The sequence below is a fragment of the Anolis carolinensis genome, chromosome 3, assembly GCF_035594765.1.
Source record: "Anolis carolinensis isolate JA03-04 chromosome 3, rAnoCar3.1.pri, whole genome shotgun sequence".
Taxonomy (NCBI): Eukaryota; Metazoa; Chordata; class Lepidosauria; order Squamata; family Dactyloidae; genus Anolis; species Anolis carolinensis.
This window is the reverse complement of record NC_085843.1, coordinates 23,059,070-23,080,570: the sequence shown is the minus strand read 5'-3', so window position 1 is coordinate 23,080,570 and position 21,501 is coordinate 23,059,070. Positions and strand designations below refer to the sequence as shown.

Below are 21,501 nucleotides of genomic sequence, written 5' to 3'. Positions count from 1 at the left end.
ATGTGACCAGGATGAAGGAGGAAGCCGATCCCCTTAACTTCTTTCTGGTCATGTGGATGTCTCTTCTGATATCAGCACTATGATGGTGACATGGACATTATCTGTCCCTCTTCCATCCCTTCTTTCTGAACAGGGAACAGGTGATAGAGGAAGTGTCCCATGTAGGCAGCAGACTGGTCCAAATCAGACTCTACCCATCTGTCTGCACTGCCCTGAAGTGTAGAATATTCCGGAGTTTCAAGCAAACTCTGGAGCATCCTATGACTAAAGTAGGTTAAAGCCAATTTAACATGGCGTGACTCACAATACTCACCAGAAGCGGAGAAATGCCGTGAAGACAGCCAGGGTGAGTCTGATGGGTTTTAATGCCTGTGTGGACGAGCCCTTGGTGTAGCCAGCATGCTGTATCTTGCAGTGTGTTTACCAGATTTCTGAGAGTTGAAGGCCAAAAACATTTGGGGATCCAGCACTATACTGTTAAAGCACAATCATTCTGCTTTAACTACCATGACAGTGTTATGCAGCTTTAAGAGGCTCAAGACCTCTCTGGATGAGAATCCTAAATCCCCCTCCTAAAGTGCAAATCCCAGCATTCCATATGATGTTGCCATGGCAATTAAAGTGGAATAATAGTGCTATACCAGTATAGTGGAATAAGGCCCATGAGACTGAAAGAAAGGATATTACATTGAATGAAATCAAATAAACATCCAGGCATCACTTGGCTTCTGGATTTCACATCATCTGAAATCTGGAGCTTTAATTTGCTGTGAACATTGTAATGCTTTGTAGCGCACAGCTTGTAAAATGAGTCAAATCTAGAAGAAGGTGGGGAAGAAAAAGAGACAGAGAAGGATTCATTGCCCTGAGGCATTTCCGCAGCATTGGTCCAACTAACAGAGAAAACACATAAATGCTGTTTCTTAGTCCCAAAGGATGTACCATTGCAACATCAAGGTGGAAATTGGGGGAAAAATATGCCAAGCTCTTCAACCAATCAGTGTTTTCTCTCACTGATTGGGTAATTTTCTGAAATGAGTCAAACTCAAACATATGTTATGAAGCACAGCAATACTATATAAGCAGGGGGCATATAGTAAACATTAGATGTTAAGGACTACCTGTGGAAACAGAACTTCACAACTCAAGATGAAGGGAATCTGCTTTGTTCTGTTGTGCGCAGCAGTGTCTCATGCAGTGCCGATCTGGAGCGAAAGAGAACAATTGCAGCTCATTGAGGTAATGCTGATTTAATAAAACCATCCACTAATGTAAAACAATTAAGCCTTATAAATGACAAATGCACAGTTTTGTATGGGTTTTTCCCCCTATGTATTAGCAAAGTTAACATATATGATGGAATAATAATTGCTGTTGCTGTTGCTGTGTTCCTTCAAGTCATTTCCAACTTGAAGATGACCACAAGAGGAACTTATCACTGGATTTTGGGGGGGGGGGGCTGATAATGTGTGACTTGCCCATGGAAACCCATGTCCAAGTGGAGAGATGAACCCTGCTCTCCAGAGTCGTAGGGTGCATCTAACACTGTAGAATTAATGCAGTTTGACACAAAAGAACTCAGAGCTATGGAATCCTAGAAACTGTACTTTTACGAGGTATTTAGCCTTCTCTGCCAAAGAGTACTGGTTCCTCACTAAACTACAACTCTCAGGATATCAGAGCATTGGGCCATGGTATATAAGAGGGTTTCAAACCGCATTGGTTCTATAATGTAAATGGACCCGTAGTTATCCACAGGTTATCGTTATAACTTTTTTGGAAGCTCTAATATGTGTTTGAAAAATATTGTGGGCTTTGTGGAGGGAAACAGCATCACTTAAGAGGGATCTGATTTGGCAGCACAGCAAGAATAGAGGGACAATTTTGTTACTGAACAAAGGCAGATTCATAAATCCGATTCTTCACAGTATAGTGGAATGACTGATCCCTATGGAGAAACTGTTACTGATTAGAGTTTTGCACTTTTTGTGCTTGACCTTTGGGGATAAGGATACCTGATACTGCTTTTGGGCAGATGGCAATCTGTTGGGATAGCTGTATCAGTGATTTGGCTCACTATAAAGCAGTTTTCTATGGTCCTATGATCATATTGCTGCAAAACCTGACAACCCGAACAGCATCACTAAACGTGAATGGTGATGAGAGTTGCAGCCCAAAAATAATGGGTCAGCCAGAAGTTCACAAGTCCTTGCCTAGAAGGAAAAGAAAAGTAGGGAATTCAGAGAAGTTCTAATGAGTTGAAATTTCTGAACAGAGATCTTTGAAGAATATCATTGAAGAAGAAGAAATCATTGAAGAATGTGTGTGTGTGTGTGTGTATGTGTGATTATGTACAGCAGTGTTTCTCAGTCTGGGGGTCGGGACCCCTGGGGGGTCACAAAAGACATTTCAGAGGATTGCCAAAGTGTTGCAAGTTTACTACTTCTATCACCAGTTTGGTGAACTACAACTCCCAGAATCAAAAAACAGCCTCACCCAAACCCCACCAGTGTTCAATGTTGTTCATGTAGGTAGTATGCCAAGTTTGGTGTAGATCCATTGTGGGCTGGGTTCAGAGTGCTCTTTGATTGTAAGTTAACTACAAATCCCAGCAACTACAACTTCCAAATGACAAAGTCAATACCCCCCAACCCACTAGTATTCAAATTTTTGTGTATCAGGTATTTGTGCCAAATTTGGTCCAGATCCATCATCTTTGAGTTCACAGTGCTCTCCGGATATAGGTGAACTACATCTCCCCTAAATCACTGTCAATTCCTCCCAAATCCCTCCAATATTTTTTGTTGGTCATGGGGGTTCTGTATGGGAAGTGTGGCCCAATTTTATAATTGGTGGGGTTCAAGGGGCTCTTTGATTGTAAGTGAACTATAAATCCCAGCAACTACAACTCCCAAATGTCAAGGTCTATTTTCCAAAAACTCCACCAGTATTCAAATTTGGGCATATCAGGTATTTGTGCCAAATTTGGTTTAGTGAATGAAAATACATCCTGCATACCAGATATTTACATTACGATTCATAACAGTAGCAAAATTATTGTTATGAAGTAGCAACAAAAATAATGTTATGGTTGGGGGTCACCATAACATGAGGAACTGTATTCAGGGGTTGTGGCATTGGGAAAGTTGAGAACCACTGATGTACAGGCATAAACAAGTATGACAAGTTTTCTTGCTCTCTTCCCCCTTCCTTTTCTTCTGTTACCAGAAATACTTAGAAAACTATTACAACCTCACCTCAGATGAGAAACCAGCCTTAAGAGGGAGAAACAGCAGCCCAATAATTAAAAAAATCAGAGAAATGCAAAAGTTTATGGGACTAGAGGTGACAGGCAATTTGGATTCTAACACACTGGAAACAATTCAGAAACCAAGGTGTGGAAACCCAGATGTTGGCCAGTTTGCCTTCTTTTCAGGACAACCCAAATGGGGAAAGAAAGACCTGACTTACAGGTAATGTTTCCTACTCAGGATGAAATCCACACATTGTTTTTTGAAAACAGCCTAGAACTTCTGTTTTAATTTGTGCTTCATTATTTTTCAAGGATATTGAACTATACACCAGACATGGAGATACAAGATGTGGACAAAGACATTGAAAGAGCTTTTAAAGTCTGGAGTCGGGTATCACCACTGACATTCACAAGAGTTTTGCAAGGCGATGCAGATATATTGATCTCGTTTGGTTCAAGAGGTAAAAAGCAGATGGATATTGTAATGGGAGGTGGGATAATAACACCTTTTCTTTGGCATGGTACATTATAGACTCAGCAGGGATTTTTCATGAGTTAGCAATATTGCACTAGTTAAACACTAGGATCATTTGGTTTTGGTGCAAACTTTCCTCTTTCCCTCACTTGATCTTTGCTAAATTTGTGGATTGCATATGTCTTTAGAAATTTCTAAGGAGAGAGATTTAAGAGAGATTTAAGATAGTAATTTGAAAATAGTAAGGAAGGAAGACGAGGAGAAGAACTATTCAACTCCAAAAAGTGATGAAACCCGAGACAACAGAAGAAAGAAGGATTATTGGACTGAAAAATGAATGTTATTAAATACACCATGCAAAGAGATGGAAATCTATTATTTTAACAATGTATTTTTGTTTTTATATTTATTCTTTTTCTTTTTCTTCTTTTTCTTCTCCTTTACTTGGTATTTACTCGGTTATCGTCTGTGACTATCTCCTTCCCCCCGTCCTGTCACACCCCACCCTCATGTATGCACATCTTTGGTTTTTCAGATGTTTGTTTTTCACCATTTTGTTCAAAATGTTTAATAAACATAATTTTTTTTAAATGCCAAGGTTCTTCAACACAACTCTGTGGTAACTTCTGGGGGAAGCTTGTCGTAGAATGACCTGAAGGATCTAGCAAACTCCTAGAGATATGTTTTCTCCACAGGCACATATCATTATTTGTCAATTATTATTAACGTTCACTGTAAAAATCAGTGAATTGAAAAGTAAATAAAGACATTATACAAAAGCAGATCAGGTATTGACCAAGATAGATTCTAACCAACCACAGAACTACAAACTGCTCAAATGTGGGTGGATGCCAGGTTAATCCCACCTGAAGAAGTTTAGCAATTTCAATAGAAACCTAACCAAGAACATGCCTCTATGAAATAATCTCTCAAGTGCTAAGATTTTTTCCATTGGTAAAATCAGATGTGCTTTTGTTTCTTATTTACATAGATCATGGAGATTTCAATCCCTTTGATGGTCCGGGGGGAACTGTTGCCCATGCTTATGCCCCCAGCAGTGGTATTGGAGGAGATGCTCATTTCGATGAAGATGAAAACTGGAGTCATGGCTTAGAAGGTAATTTTTAAACACAGAAATCATAAGAACATCTTTATTTTTAGAAATCAACAGTTAGGTATTCCTCAGAGTTTAGACGTAATATGTTATAAGGAACATAGCTATGTGTGAAAAGCTGTTTTTCTTGGCAACAAGAATGAATGAAATTACCATTCAAAAGTAAGGTAACAAGTAGAAATGTTGCTGTTTTATTGGCCTCAGGTAAAGGTATGCAAATTAGTGGAGGTGAGGGGTGCACCATTAAAAAACTGAGCAAAAGATTTTGCACTGGATGCATACAGGTTAATGTCATCACATTGTGTTCACGAGCAATAATTTCTTAACAGAAAAGTTGGTGACAAGGGCAAAAATAATAAGGAAAGAATGGGGATAAGTACTTACACCACACATAAAAAAGAGCAGTTGAAATGAAATAACATGATCAGGTCAACCTTCCATGAATAAACAAAAATATGTTGAAACATCTAGAGATCACTTGAAAGCTTCTTCCAAAATACACCCAGAGGGTATATTTTCTCTTTCACCAGGCTCAGTTTTGTTATGATTTCTATTTTTGGCGACCAAATGTATATAACTATGCTTTTTTAACATGTTAGACTATAACTGGTTAGACTGGCTAATCTGCCTTCCCCTTTTCTTTATTTTCCTTAGGGATTCTGGAGACACCTGCTGTTTAACTTACCTATTGCAGCAGGTTCACAGAGGAAAATCTCATTCTTTTCTCATGCTCACGTTTTTAGGGAATGGTTTATTGCAGACATGCTGCTCCAACCTTTTACCAAAAATATGTGTTTCTCCAGCCTTTCCTTACCATTGCTCAATTGTATAGGATGTTAAAAAATTCCATCAGAAGACTAATGGCTCGTGGTATAAAATGTTTTGCAAAAATTGAGGTATGCCTATACTTCTGAGTTTAGGTTTGGGTTATAGAACCTCCAAGGCTTGGGTGCCACCAACCTGTTTGCTCCAAAGCTATCGCTCTTGGAGGCCAACCTGCTTTATGGTGGATTTTTCTAAAAAGTCATTGTGTGTGTGTATAAAACTTTCATGATCAAGATTCTGCTGGTGATATATGCTGATGGTACTCTTAGTTGTGCAGACAAGTGAATGATGTTTAGTAGGGCAATATCCACACATTGTCACCACTTTGTGTATCAGAAAGCTTCTGAATGTGATTATGTTCTCCATAAAACTGACCGAGGTTCATTCCTACTGTCCTATGCACCCAGCAAAGGTGACACAGTTTTAGGCAGGAAGCAGAATCTGTTTCTTCTCTGCTAGGCGCACCAGAGGAGTCAGAATGTACCAAGACATATCCATCTGTAATATTGGTGGCCAGGGGAAAAAATCCACATCTGGATGCTTCTTGACTGTTCCTGTGCAGTAGTAAGGAATTGTGACAAGGGAGCTGCATTCTCCCCTTCTAATAAAGGCATTGCTAGACAGCTAAAAACTTGATGTGTCATGATGTTCACAAGAATCTCTGTATAATTTCAATGTAAGAATCTATATCGTGATACATTTCTTTGCTTTGCTTTTAGGTTCCAACCTTTTTTTCGTTGCTGCTCACGAATTTGGCCACTCGTTGGGGCTCTACCATTCCAATGATCCAAATGCTGTGATGTTCCCAGTCTATAGACAACCAGAACTTGGCCAACAGATCCTCGCTCAGGATGATATTCAAGGCATTCAGCACCTCTATGGTAAATTAAATAATATTTATAGTCTTAAATAATATATTATCAAGCATATGAAATTAACATTAACTGATGGGATTCCCCCCATTTTTTTGTAATAAACAGAACATTTCATAAAGTACAACAAAGCAAACTTTAAAGAAAACAACAACAAGTTGGGTTTAACAATTCCAGAAAGAAAATGAGAATCAGCTCAGTATATTGCTTGTAAACAGCAAATGTTAGTCAGAATTGGTTTCTTTGTGGATGTGTCCACAAATCTCAGCTCAAAGTAAAGGAAGTCACAACCCTGAGCCTGTAGGACTTGAATAGGACTATTCAAAACAGAGGACCTGGAGGTGTCCCTTTCATGAGTCAAAGTTGACTTGAAGATAATTAACAACACAAACAGGGCATCTCAAAACAATTGCTCTCTTGTTCTATTGTTTTCTCTCTGACTATCTCCATATTTAGTCAAAGACTGCTTTCAATGTTTGATTAATCAGATCTTCATAATGGATAGTTATTATCCTGTCACATTCTTTAAACAGTGGGCCATTAATATCCACTGAGGCTTGGTTCCAGGACTTCCACCCACACCCAATCCAAACCTCTGTGGATATATACGCGCCATTAAATACAATGGCAGAGTAAAATGGTGTTCCTTATAAAATGTCAAAATCAGGATTTCCTCTCTGAAACCTTTAGAGGAAGATGTAGAATCCTTGGATATGGAGGTCCAATTGAAAACACTGTCTAAATCAGCAGTGGAATCTTGTGGCTCTTCAGATGTTATCTGTTACCAACTCTCAGCATATTAAATAAATACTGAAGAATGCTAGGCCCAGCCTCAGTAGCCCCATGTTTCTATTGGGATTAGCCTTAATATCATTTTGCCATTAAGAAATGATTCATTGGAGCCGATCCCATTGAGAGATACAAGGGGATCAATTTAGGCTGTTTCACCTAGCTCTTTTAAAGGTATAAAGATAATTTGTTAAATTAAACAAACAAATAAATAAGCGAACAAACAAACTTATATGCAAGTAGGTGACTTTGGGAGATGAAGAGTTCATTCTCTCTAAGAACTCATTTTTGGTCATGACTTTCAGAATAACAATTTCTATTTGTGCCACCAATCCAGTAATATGTGGCTGGGCATCAGATTCCTTGAATGTTTTTCGCCTTTGCTAGACAAAAAATGCACCCTGTGTCCTTTGTAAGCCTTGTCCTGATCATCTTGAGCCTGTATCATGACACATTTCCTGCATCAGATAACTTTCTAGAAAAGATTCTGTCCAGAATGACCTTCCTGATCCTGCTAGTCATGGCCTTATGACTCACTTTGCATTTATTTATTTATTTATTTATTTATTTATTTACAGCATTTATATTCCGCCCTTCTCACCCCGAAGGGGACTCAGGGCTGATCGCATTACACATATTAGGCAAACATTCAATGCCTTTAACATAGAACAAAGACAAGACAAACATAGGTTCCGAGCGGTCTCGAACTCATGGTCAGAGTGATTCATTGCAGTAAATTGCAGCTGGCTTGCTCTCCCTCCTGCGCCACAGCCCGGGCATTACCAAATCAATAAATAAAATCACACAGTTTTGTTTAGCTAATATCCCTGGACCCTTCATTTATGCTATCATTTCAAAATATATTTAGGGAAATATTAATCCAGAGTATTCAGACATTTGCAAAGATCCAGAAGGTACCTTTCATGTTTCTCATGTTCTTTTAGGTCCATCAACCAACCCACCTCAAGACCCAAAAGAGGACGATGAGCCCATTGAACCTGTCCGGCCAACCCAACCTGCAATGCCAACAGCATGTGATCCTCGTTTGATATTTGATGCTGTCACTCCTTTTCGAGGAGAAATGTTGTTCTTTAAAGACAAGTAAGTGCTTAATCCTTGAAGTCAAAAATCAGATCAGGATCTTCAAATCCCCTGCACCCCATTCTGTGGAGAAGAGGGGAAATATTTTATTAGCCATCAAGACATGCTGTAATTCAATGGACACAGAACCTTCTTTAGCTTTTTCTCACTATGTTTCTGGAATACAGGAATAGAGGAATGTTAAGCTCTACCTCTCATGCTTTGACCATCCTCAAATGGAAAGCAACATGTCAGAAGAGGAGAGCTTCCTATTCACATTGAGGATCTACACAAAAGCAAGACCCAATGTTTTTGCTCATGTAGGACACCTCCACACAAACCTCTCCTCTTCAGATATATAGCTTTCCATGTGAGAAAGCAACCTTAGGCTGGATCTACACTTCCTTATATCCCAAGATCTGATCCTAGATTATCTGCTTATCCCAGATTATCTGTTAGTGTAGACTCATATAATCCAGTTCAAAGCAGATAATCTGGGATGAGATCATGGGATATAGGGCAGTATAGATCCAACCATTTATTGATATATTTGCTACATTTCTATCCCGCCCTATCACACCCATGAGGGGGATTTAGAGTGGCTTATATTTTGGCAAAATTCAATGCCACATTATACATAAGAAAAATGCAATACATTAAAAAGCCATCGTGTGCTGTAGTGTTAGGTACCCCCATGCCTTGTAGTTTTACAAGGTCTTCAGCCTTCTTTGAGAAAAATTTCTCTTGCCTAATCATATTACAATTCCCATGATTCCATAGTATTGAGCCATGACAGTTAAAATGGTGTCAAACTGCATTAATTCTACAGTGATAATGCACTTAATGTTCCAGAAAGTGTGGTGAGAAATTTCTGAGCAGAGTTGTGCATAACAAGCTCCCAACTCTACTGAGGACTCTCCTCTTTTCTCTATATAATGGGGGGGGGGGGATTATCGTTTTGTTCAGCAAAAGCAAATGAATATACTTTCCATAGACCCATAAAATATAATAATAATATATATTTGTTACAGATACTTCTGGCGAAAGCATCCTCAGTATCCACAGATAGACTTTAGCTTAATTTCTCAGTTCTGGTCATTTTTACCAACTGGTGTTGATGCTGTTTCTGAAAATAATGATAAAGATCAGGCACTTCTGTTTAAAGGTAATCTTTTAAAAATATTGTCATGTATGTATTTATTTTGGTTTTTCAGCACAATTCATTCTGAAACCTGGAAACAGATAGGAACTTAAATATACAATAAAAAGAAGATGATATTTTGATGGCAAACACTGCTACAGACCTCAATCCAGTATCCACTTAGTGTAACATAAATATTTGCAGAACATAAGTCAAAACAATGCTATGTAATTCTAATGCAGAATAGCAACATTGTGAGGCATTGAGTGGTGCATTAGGAAGAATCCTTTACTGGGCAGAGCTGTTTGACAATGGAATATACTCCCTTGGAGATGGAGTGTCCTTCTCTGGAGATTGGAAGAGACCACAAAGGTCATCCAGTCCAACTCCTTTCAGTCATGCAGAAATACCCCATCAAAGCACTCCTGGCATATGGTCATCTAGCATGTATTTAACTACACTCTGGGACAGTTTATTCCACGGCTGAACAGCAATTACCTTCAAGATATTATTCCTAATGGACCATTCAGTGTTGCCATACAATGTTGGATTGCATAGTTCCTCCTAGGGCTTTATCCCATGCTGCCTCCTGAAGAAAACAGGGGGAAAAATGAGAAAAGAACTGTCAAATTTACCCATGTTGAATTGCTTGAGTGACGTGGAATAAGAAGTGTCACTGTGGGTGGTCCCCTACCAAGCACGGACATTTCTCTCCTCAAGTCCTGCTTCCTGAGCCTGCCATGGTAATTTTTTAAAAAATACCAAAATTTCAAGATATCTTTGTTTTTCCTGTGTGTTCTGTTAGCTTTTTAAGTTTTGGACTTCTGCAATGGAGAGTACTAAGATTGGGAAGAAAGCCCAGTATGCCCAGAGTGATGTCTCTTTCAAATCTGTGCCTCTGTTCTACTCCAGAACAGGAGGATTGAAGGTTGAAGGGGGAGGGGAGAAGCCCAGTATGCCCAGAGTTTTCCCCAAGGTTTTCTTTGTTTAAAATGGAATGTGCAGGAACTGCACTCACTCATGTGATAAATATGAAAACTGATGATTTAGGGAGAAAAGGCAAGAAAGAACAACATGTTATAAGGAATAACAAACGGAGCTACCCCCCGCCCCCCCAATTTGGGATAAAATCCCTACCGTTTAGCTGGAATCCCCTTTCCTGTCATTTGAATACATTGCTTATTATGCTAGTCTCAGAGGAAGCAGAAAACATATTTGATCCCTCCTCAATATTTAATCAGGGTTTTCACGTCCCTTCTTAAACTTCTCTTCTCCAGGCTAAACATACCTAGCTCCCTAACATGACCCCAAACACATGTCTCCCTCTGACAAATTATTCCTTTATTCTTCAAACCTCTGAGGATGCTTGCCATAGATGTGGGCAAAACGTCAGGAGAGAATGCTTCTGGAACATGTCCATACAGCCCAGAAAATGCACAACAACCCAGTGATTCCGGGCATGAAAGCCTTCGACAACACATATTCCTTTGTAGTTACTTATGTCATGCTGCTGCATTTTTGGTGGTTTTATTTTGTTTCCATTTTGCTTGTTTTCCCCCCTCATATTTGACAAGTTATTTTCCCACAATACAATCTATCAGACAAGACCTTAGTTTCCTTATAGTACTTCTCCCTATTCATTTTCCTTCAGCACACTGATGCATTTTGTTTTGTGTCCTATGTACTTCAGCCATTTACAGCTATCAGTTTTATTTCTACTGAGACATCTATTACTCACATGCTCACCAAGAATTTCATTTAGTACCTTTTGTTTTTTCTCCAAGTTATTTTTCCCCCTGATGCTGTCATTGATAAATCTCAACTTAAATACTTTCTATTCCCCATTGCATTACAGGTAATCAGTTCTGGGCTGTAAGAGGTGAATACAGGGTTCCTGGTTATCCCAAACGTATCCAAAGCCTAGGTTTTCCAAAAGATGTCAAGAAAATTGATGCAGCATTTTACAATGCTAATGAAAAGCGAACATACTTCTTTTCTTCTGATAAATACTGGAGGTATGAAATAATAACAAAGGTGACTTGAAATTGTATTGTTAAGGAGTGTGACATGCTTAGGCCTGTTGTTAATAAAAAATAATAATAAAGCAAAGCAAGAATCTATGTAAACATGAAACATTCTGGTTCAACCAAGAGGATTAGCAACTTGCATCTTTATAATGCAATTATAATTATAATTTTATAATGTCTATAGCATTGCCTCTGGTGGTGCAGTGGGTTAAACCGCTGAGCTGCTGAACTTGCTGACCAAGAGGTCGATGGTTTGAATCTGGGGAGCGGGGTGAGCTCCTGCTGTTAGCCTCAGCTTCTGCCAATGTAGCACTTTGAAAACTTGCACATGTGAGTAGATCAATAGCTATCGCTCTGACCAGAAGGTAACGGTTCTCCATGTAGTTATGCTGGCCACATGACCTTGGAGGTTTCTATGGACTACGACATCTCTTCAGCTTGGAAATTGAGATGAGCACCAACCCCCAGAGTAGGACACGACTAGATTTAGTCAGGGGAAAACATTTGCCTTTTTATGAATTGCCAGAGTAAAAGCTAGAATATGCTTATATTCAATCTGTCCCTTTAATAGTTGCATAGCAGAGGGAATTTCAGATGGTGTTGCTTATGCATCTATGCCACTCTTCCTAATGGTAGGACTAGACCTGGATTTCATCTTGGTTTATGTTATTTGCAAATAATGTAAGAAAACAGGCTTATGAAGTCGGTGGCTCAGTGATTCATGGATTTAATTTTTGGGGCGTAGATTTTAGACCCCCTCAAAATGCCACCAAATTGATCGTTTTGTCTGAAAATTTCTCCTTTCCTTAGGTATGACGAAGTTACCCAAACCCTGGAAAAGAAACCCAGAAGGATAAGAGATGACTTCCCTGGTATTGATGGGAAGATTGATGCTGTCTTTCAACATAATGGTAACTAACTAGCCTCCCCCCCCCCCCCCCATGGAGAAATAATGGAATTCTAGACATTTGATGATCTTGTAATATGAACAAAATCAGGAACATTCTCTCCTCACAACCTCTGAGGATGCCTGCCATAGATGTGGGAGAAATGTCAGGAGAGAATACTTCTGGAACATGGTCATACAGCCTGAAAAAGGCACAACAAACCCAATCAGAATGTTTCAACTTTATGCCAGGTTGTTTGCACAACTGACTGTATTTAGCACTGGGAAAACCTTGTTATGATGACCCATAAAACTGAGACAATCTGTTATTAGATATGTTTCCAGCTCACTAGTCCTTTTTGGGGCATTATGCCTGAACAGGGCTTTAGAGGGAACATGTTTCACCCTCACAATCTCTGGACCCATCCATTCAATTCTAATATTCCTGAATTGCACAGGAAACTGTGAAAGACACATACAACTCATTTAGATCTACACAAAAATCTGGAGTCAATCCAGAACAGAAATGCTCCAGATTGGCTCCAGATACTGCAGAACTATTCAGATCTGGAGTCGAGAAGGTGGAGTCCAGATAGTCCAATCAGGCCAAAACGTATTCCGTCCAGCTGAACTGTCATCCATGCTGTATTCCTTACAATGTGTATATACTTTACTCTTTTAACTTTTCTCTGTTTCTTTTTTTTCTTTCTAGGCTTGTTATACTTCTTCAGGGGAACAAACCAATATGAGTTTGACCCAAACACCAGCAGAGTTAGGCAAATCAAAAAGGCCAACAGCTGGTTTTCATGCTGAGAAGATCAAAGCCCTGGACATATGGAAACCTTTGTTATAAAATAATCGCTGCTGAATGTTTAATATTAGCACTGGTCCTCTGTAAATGGCCCCCTACTAGGCTGTGAGATCTAATGCTGGTTGTTATTTTTATATATTTTGTATGCATATTGCAATTATTTTAATGACCATAAGTCAAGTTGGACTATATACTTAGCTAATATTTAGGAGTAGTTCTCCCACAGTTGATTGAAGACAAACTTTTCTCACCTATTGTATGAGGTGTCTTATAGATTTGCTTGTCTTGTGACCAATTACTATAGAATTAATACAGTTTGACACCACTCCAATTACCATGGCTCAATATTATAGAATCTCAGGATTTATAGTTTGGCGAAACACCAGCACACTTTGGCAAATAAGCTAAATACTTTGCAAAACTACAACCCCCATAATTCCATAGCATTGAGCCATGGTAGTTAAAGTGATATCAAACTGCATTAAATCTATACAGTATAGATGCCCCCTGAGGCAGTAAGCACGTGTTTGGTTTCCAAGTCTCATTGTTCAGCCATGCAATTCTGAGAAGAATGAGTTACTGATAAAGAGAATGCCATCAAGATCTAAATACAATCTTAACCTGTGTAGTTTGACTTTAAGATCATATTCTTATTGTCTTAGGGGAAACTTTCCATGGAGTCTGTATGACTTACTCTTAAGTAGTCATGTGAATAATAAGTGCCTCATAAGTTTCAAAGATAATAAATTAAAGAAATTCCAGAATGCCTCATGCAAACATTTCAAACTTAGAGTGAACTTTAGAGATGAACAAAACATTTCCTATACCACCAATAAAAGTTTCTGTATGCTTCTCAGTACTTTTTTCAAACTCAATTGGTTGGATAAGAAACATCTTATGAGCTATTATGTGTCCAATGTTTCAGTGGGGTTCTATGAGCCATTGTGGTTTGAGTGTTTGACTGTTGAACTATGGTTCTGAAGACCTTCCTTCTTTGGAGGCTTTTAAACAGAGGCTGGATGGCCATCTGTCGGGGGTGCTATGAATGCGATTTCCTGCTTCTTGGCAGGGGGTTGGATTGGATGGCCCATGAGGTCTCTTCCAACTCTACTATTCTATGATTCTATGATTCTATGATTCTATGACCAGGATCTGAATCCCCACTTGGACATGAAACCCACTAGGTTACTTTGGGCAAATCATGCTCTCTCAGGCTGAAAAGAAGGCAATTCAAATGTCTTCCAAACAAATCTTACCAAGAAAATCCTGTGATAGGTTCATTTTACAGTCACCATCCATCCAAAACATCTTTAAGGCATATAACAGCAACTACTAATGCTAGATATAACATTTTAAGATGTCAGCATCAATTCTGAATCCGTGAACTTTGTGTATAAAACATTTCTTATATTGTTATAACATTTCTCCAGATGTTAATCAAGAGTAATTTATTGCATTTTGTAGAGCCGATCAGTATGACTTTTCACAAATATTTGTTTGAATATGTATTGTTCTCATTGTATGAATGTTACATTGCCATCATTGATAACTTGTCATGTTGACAATAAATAAAATGTTTCTTTAATTTATCATTAGTTTTCTTGTATTTCTTCTGTGACCAATGGTTTGAACCTAAAAGATAGACCTCAAATATAAACAGATTCCACAACTCTCTCATCATGAGCAACTGTGACATGAAAGGTTCAGATATATGAATTGTTGTCTGGTAGAACATAATTATCTACAAGTAGGCATTAGATCTTCTGGGCTTAAGTTACAGGAGTTGTATATTTTGATTGAATGTTGTAGGAGCTATCTTAACAGTAAGAATGGTACAACAGTGGAGTCAATTACCAGTCAACCATCAGGAATGTTCTATCTGTAAATTTCATTCATGAAGAAATGGGATAAAACAAATGATATACTAAGTCTATTCTACACTGGGAGTCAGTGTGGACCAGTGATTTGAATGTTGTGCTATGGCTCTGGAGACCATGGTTCAAATGGCCACTCAGACATGAAAATGCACTGGGTGACTTTGAGCAAGTCACACTCCCTCAGCTCAGGGCCCTTCGAGACATGCCCCAAACCCATGATTAGTCTGAGGCATCCAAATGACATCTCAGGTGACATCTCAGGCTAATTCATATTAATCTAGAGTAGTGGTTCTCAACCTGTGGGTCCCCAGGTGTTTTGGCCTACAACTCCCAGAAATCGCAGCCAGTTTACCAGCTGTTAGGATTTCTGGGAGTTGAAGACCAAAACATCTGAAGACCCACAGGTTGAGAACCACTGACCTAGAGTAAACCTGGATATCCAGGTTTATCCCGGGTTTAAAAAAACACCTGAAAAGATCCAAACCTTTGAATAAGGTCCAGATCTTTGCATGTGTGGGCCCTGTGGGGATTGAGTATCAGGATGACCTCAAAGTCTTCCAGTACATTCAACTTCTATTCATTGAAAGTTTTCAAAAGCAGAACAGTCTGCATATTGTGAAACCAGAAAAAGCCACCCGGATTATTTGGTATAACATATGTCTTAACATTATCTATAACATTTTGCTACTGTTTTCTTTAGTGGTGAGAAATTGTTTTTTTCATACTTCATAAACAATTATTTCCAGACCCATTCAGCTTGGATAAATTGCCAGCACATTTGTTCCAGAAGGATGTCCTGCTTCAGCTTAGAGTTTCAGGCAATGATTTATTGACCACTTCCGTGCTTGAAGTCATCCAACACAGAAGTCATCCAGCACAAAGTTGCTTCTTCTTAGTAAGCAATATAAAATACTGGGGTATTTCCAGACACACAACAGCATCCAGCGTTCAGCTTAGCATTTGTCAGTGACGTTTTTGATGATAATCAAACGCAGGTGTTGGTTCTGACTTTATTAACGCTGTGGAAATTAATGCTAGAAAATGACCACAAATGCACTGTTGTGTAATATCATTTAATAAAACACTACAGGCCCACTTATTGCCCTCCTCCATATTCTAAAGCATGAAAATAAATACATTCCTAAACAGCTTAAATGAAAAAGAAAAAAAATTAGAAACCAGTTTAAAGAGCTACTGATAGTTTAGAAATATTCTTGTGGATTAGTTCAACTAAAAGCATCATATTGATTCTACAACTGAACTGTGCTTTCTTAATCTCAGTTCAGTGGAGTAAATTGTGCCCATAAGAAATTATCACATCCAAATGATCTGTTTACTCAAGAAACAGATTTTTGGCATGTACAAATGTAGCACTCCTTTTTTTTTTTTTGGTCCTCCAAACAATCCAACTATTGTCCGTAAATGCTTCCAAATCTCTTTCAAATCAATGTATGCAAGACATTGATGTGTAAGAGTCTTTTCTATATAGGAAGGTTTTTTTTTTTAGTGTGACATAGTGGTTTGAGCATTGGACTATGACAAAGCAGATTAGTTGTGTTGGTTCAGGGTGTTGTGATGCCTCATGGGCCTTCTAGTCCCGTTCCTAGTGTCACTGTGGAAGATGAGGATGAAAACATGGGGTTTTCTCTGGATCAACAACAGCTGGACTCCTTCAAGATGCCTGATGTTGATGTTCTTGCCCAAAAGCCAATTAAAACTGACCTTGAACAGCTCTCACCTCCCTTCGCTAGGAGACATTCCTTTACTGCAGACAGGGGAGTTAAAGAGCGGGTTCACAGGAGTTTAAGAATTGCTGCCAAACAAGACACTGATTAGCCATGTTTCCCCTGGGAAAATCCAGAGAGTCTCACATCTGCAAAGTTAGGTTTCGTTCCCTGTTCTCTAGGGAAAGAGGACGCTGAACACCTGTTTGGCGGGAAAACGAGACCCCAATATAGGTGCCTGGCACGTTAGAATTGTTGCGGAGTCAACTGAGCAGCTTCAGAAGCAACTTCGTGTTTCCAGCCTTGTGTGGACTTCGCAAAGTCCGCAACCCAAGTTCCTTGCTTTCCGGATCAAGTATTCAAGATTTGCCTAGCCTTGTTTTTAGCCACGGACCTTGTTCTTAGAATCTCTGTTTCGCCTTGTTCCTAGTCACGGACCTTGTTTAATGATTCAAGTTTGTTTCCAGCCTTGTTCTCAAGCTACCTTGGACTTCAAAGACTCTGGACATTTTCTCCACACTATTGCCTGGCAATAGTGTGTGTTTCGGTTATTGGATATAAAACTTTGAACTCTAATATCAATTATTGGACAATACATTTTTGGACTTTATTTGACCTCATTTGATAGGTCAGCTTCTGAACTATATTCTACACTTGTTTTTATTACTTTTATATATTTACTTAATAAAGATATTAGATAGATATTGGCCTCTGCGTCTGGTTCTTGGTGCTCCGTTGCCACGGGCGTGACAGGTGTTCCTTGAGTATAAAAATGTACAACAGCATTGTGCACCATCTCGGAATAAAGATGTGGCCTATTAAGCACTTAATAATAGCCACAGAAAGATGACTGTCTTTATTTACACCACCCAATTAATTATTATTTCAAATATTTAATGTTCATTTCACCTGAAAATTCATGAAACATTACTTTCAAAGAAAGTATTCCACTTTAATACAACAAATGCATCTGTAAGCTATTTGCCCAATACGTTACCTATAGAAAAATATAAAAGATAGACCCGAGCCAAGAAACACATTTTTGACTTCTACAACAGACATTACTGTGATTGCTGCAAATTACGATCCACAATCTTATTGGTTCAAAAGTACATTCATTATTGTAAGGTTTACAGTTTGTGATTGGTATGCAGTATAGTGGGAAACAATAGATCTTTTTATTGGAAGATTTTTTATCAGGAGGGGCAAGGCAGGATCTGGGTCAGGGCCAGCCCAAGATAATTTTAAATATTAAGCAGGGGGGGAAATTGGACTCCCCGTGCTGCGGGAGGTGTGGTCATGCGCCGTGGGAGGCCAGGGTTGGCCCCGCCTCCCGCACTGCTCGCCCTCGCCCGGCTAGCCTTGCCCAGCTGGCCAGGGTGCAGCGGGAGTCCCTCCAGGCCACAGTTGCCACTGCCTGGAGGGACTTTCCCGCCGCTTCCTGGCTGGCTGGGTGAGGGTGCACGGGGTGGGAGGCGGGACCTTGTCTGGGCGGTGTTCTGCCTCCTGCCCCCGCACGGCCTGGCCCCGCCTCCCACGTTGCTCACCCTGACCCGGCTCTCATGCAGCGGGGCCAGGGCGCGCGGGGCGAGAGGCGCGGGGCGGGAGGCGAGGGCGAGGGCGAGCGGCGCGGGAGGCGGGGGCCAACCCTGGCCCCGCCTCCCACACTGGTCAGCCTGACCCCACCTCTCACGCAGCATGGGAGGCAGGGCCAGGGCACGTGGGGTGGGAGGCGGGGCACCGCCCAGAGCATCCCCACCTCCCAACCCACGCGCCCTCGCCCAGCCGGCCAGGAAGCAGCAGGAAAGTCCCTCCAGGTTGCGGCGACCGCGGCCTGGAGGGACTCCCGCTGCAGCCTGGCTGGCTGGGCAAGGCAGGCACTTCAGTGGCCTCCATGTTGGGCCAGCCCTGGTCTGGATATATCTCTGGTTGTCCTCCCATCACAAGGACAGGGCTGTTTGCCCCATCCTTATGGCAGGAGAAAGCCAGGATACACAATGACTGCCCAATCCTCCTCCCCTGACACTCGGGCCGTCCTCTTGGCATTATGCCAGGAGAATGGCAAGACAGGTGGCCGCTGAGAGTGCTCCAGTGGGCTCTCAGCCACTGCGTACCTTCCTCAGGCCATCCTTTCGACATAAGGATGCAGTAGGCCATCATGTAAGCCCTAATTTCGGCCCCTAGCCTTAGTTTGCCCATACCTGTATCTAATCTGTAATCCATTGCTGGGGACTTTTGCTGCACCTTCCTTTGAATTCGTCAGGTGGTGGAAAAGCAAGGATAGAGCTGTCAGTGTTGCTCGGCTGTTTTTCCCCAGCTTATGAAGTCAAGCCAGGTAACTATAGGTCATTCCTGAACTTTTAGGGATCCCATCTTCAGACAACCCAAGTACTGTAATATTCATAGGGAAACATCTTTTCATTATACTGGCAGAATTTAAGAATAGCAAATACTGAATTGTTTCATGTAGTGATATCAAATAACTAAATCTAAGGCTGGATCGACACTGGCATCTTTGCTCTGAGATATCATACTATTCACTGGCCTTAATTCTGTTGTTATTCCTAACTAGAGTAGATGAATTGATTCAATTAAATTCACCTATATTTGCTCACCTTTCAACAACTTATTTAACTGATTAACAAACAGAGTTTCAGGCAATGTGTCATCCCTTACTGGATGGGATCTTCCATGTAATATAATTGATCCCCGTATAACATGATCGTGGTATCCAACACTATAGAATATTGATTGATGAAACAAATCCATTCAAATGCTACCATCCATTTTTAAAATAAACCAGATGAATGGGCACATCAATTATTTTCGAACAAATAGAACAATGAATTTGAGATTAGGAATTTCTGGACCTGATGTTGCACTTTTCAATATATATCTGGCCCTGTGCTTGCTATCGTGCATTTTTAGGAAAATTCAGTTGAAAGTCAGAATCAATATTTTAAAGTTTGTCTTAAAAGAATCAAGGCTGAGAAATTTAACAGCATTGCTTTGCCATAATTTGACATTTATACGGTAGGATTTACCTTACCATCTAAAGTAGATCCATAAAATGATTTCCATCCAGCTGCTAAAATACCCTAACTCCACAACTGTTCTAAAGATTATTATTATTATTATTATTATTATTATTATTATTATTATTATTATTATTTATACCCCGCTTTATCTCCCCTGAAGGGGACTCAATGCTGTATCATAGATTCGCCCATATCCTTCTTTAGAACTAGCCTCAGCCTCTCTCAACTTATCTGAGTCATATGTTATAAGTACCAAACTTTCCGAAGACTCTGGGATATATCATACTGACATCTTAATGCCCTGTAAATATGTGAAATATATATTTTAGTGTTCATTTGGCACTCCTCATTCTATCTCTCTTGGCTTTAAAATTCATTGGTTTAAAAGAATACAAGGAAGACAATCAAGTTTCCTTGAATTCTTTCTTTAAAAGTCTGCATAGGGAATATAGAGACAAAAATATTAAGGACAAAAAATAAATGTCCACACAATAAAGAACCATCAGTACAGAATGCGAGAGAATGCGTATGTAATTTTGACACATGGATTAACAGCAGGATGTGTCTAAACACGTACAGATTTTTCTTACTGATTCATAAAATGTTAGGGAAGCAAGAGATTTTTTAAAAAATCAAACACACACACACACACTTTTTGGATGATACATCTATAAATAAGACTCTTTAAGGTGAGTTGGGGCAACTGAGGATACATATCTTGTAAACTGTTAGAATGCCATCAGATTTCTGAATGCAGTGTTTTCACTTGTGCATGTCCCCGAACAGCCTTTCCTTCATTAACCAAAAGAAATATGTTCTGCCTCATCTGTATAGTAAATCTGAATACTGGCAGAAGTAGGCAACACGTGTTTCCTTTTTTTAATAACCACTGAATCGCTTCTGATATTGCTTAGAAAATATCTGGAGGAAGTCAGACATCAAGTTGCCATCAAGGGTCCTAATCTGCGGACGGAGTGTTTCAACCACACTTCCCCTGAAAAACTGTGTTCGCAGCTTGGGAGTTGTCCTGGATCCGTCTCTCCAAATGTCAACCCAGGTAGATCCAAAAAAGAAAATGGGTTCCCTGGAACTACAAAGACAAGTATCCACTATTACAGTAATACAGAAATCATTAAACCTAAATTTAGTTCAATACAACAATATGAAAACAGATACAAAAGGCGTTGTTAAACAATCAAACAAAGGACTGTTACATTCACAGTAGAAACAATATTTTTATTTATTTATTTATTTATTTATTTATTTGCAGTATTTATATTCCGCCCTTCTCACCCCGAAGGGGACTCAGGGTGGATTACAATGAACACATATATGGCAAACATTCAATGCCAACAGACAAACAACATACATTAGACAAACTCAGAGGCATTTTTAACATTTTTACAGCTTCACGATTCCGGCCACAGGGGGAGCTGTTGCTTCACCGTCCAGTAGTGGCTGTACTTCCGCATTCCTTTCCTCGTGTTTTGCTGGGAGTTTTATGGTGTTGTAAATTAGCCTCCCGCATAAAGCGTCCCTAAATTTCCCTAATTGACAGGTGCAACTGTCTTTCGGGGCTGCATAGGTCA

At 39.8% G+C, this 21,501-nt stretch overlaps 2 protein-coding genes across 2 annotated transcripts in view; both read left to right on the top strand.

The window, feature by feature from the left end:
- The window catches only part of LOC100552651 (uncharacterized), a 76,903-nt gene that overhangs the window by 35,383 nt on the left and 20,019 nt on the right, over positions 1-21,501 (top strand). Inside the window, exons 12-20 of the mRNA XM_062974343.1 lie at positions 3,229-3,473; positions 3,566-3,714; positions 4,720-4,845; positions 6,387-6,548; positions 8,273-8,429; positions 9,440-9,573; positions 11,405-11,564; positions 12,387-12,487; positions 13,175-13,233. Coding sequence (XP_062830413.1) covers positions 3,229-3,473; positions 3,566-3,714; positions 4,720-4,845; positions 6,387-6,548; positions 8,273-8,429; positions 9,440-9,573; positions 11,405-11,564; positions 12,387-12,487; positions 13,175-13,233 — 1,293 coding nt within the window. The remainder of the gene's footprint in view (positions 1-3,228; positions 3,474-3,565; positions 3,715-4,719; positions 4,846-6,386; positions 6,549-8,272; positions 8,430-9,439; positions 9,574-11,404; positions 11,565-12,386; positions 12,488-13,174; positions 13,234-21,501) is intronic.
- On the top strand, positions 1,066-14,862 carry LOC100561433 (stromelysin-1). The gene is made up of 10 exons (XM_008108046.3): positions 1,066-1,239; positions 3,229-3,473; positions 3,566-3,714; positions 4,720-4,845; positions 6,387-6,548; positions 8,273-8,429; positions 9,440-9,573; positions 11,405-11,564; positions 12,387-12,487; positions 13,175-14,862. Exons 1-10 carry the CDS (start codon positions 1,108-1,110, stop codon positions 13,273-13,275), a joined length of 1,467 nt encoding a protein of 488 aa, XP_008106253.1. The 5' UTR covers positions 1,066-1,107; the 3' UTR covers positions 13,276-14,862.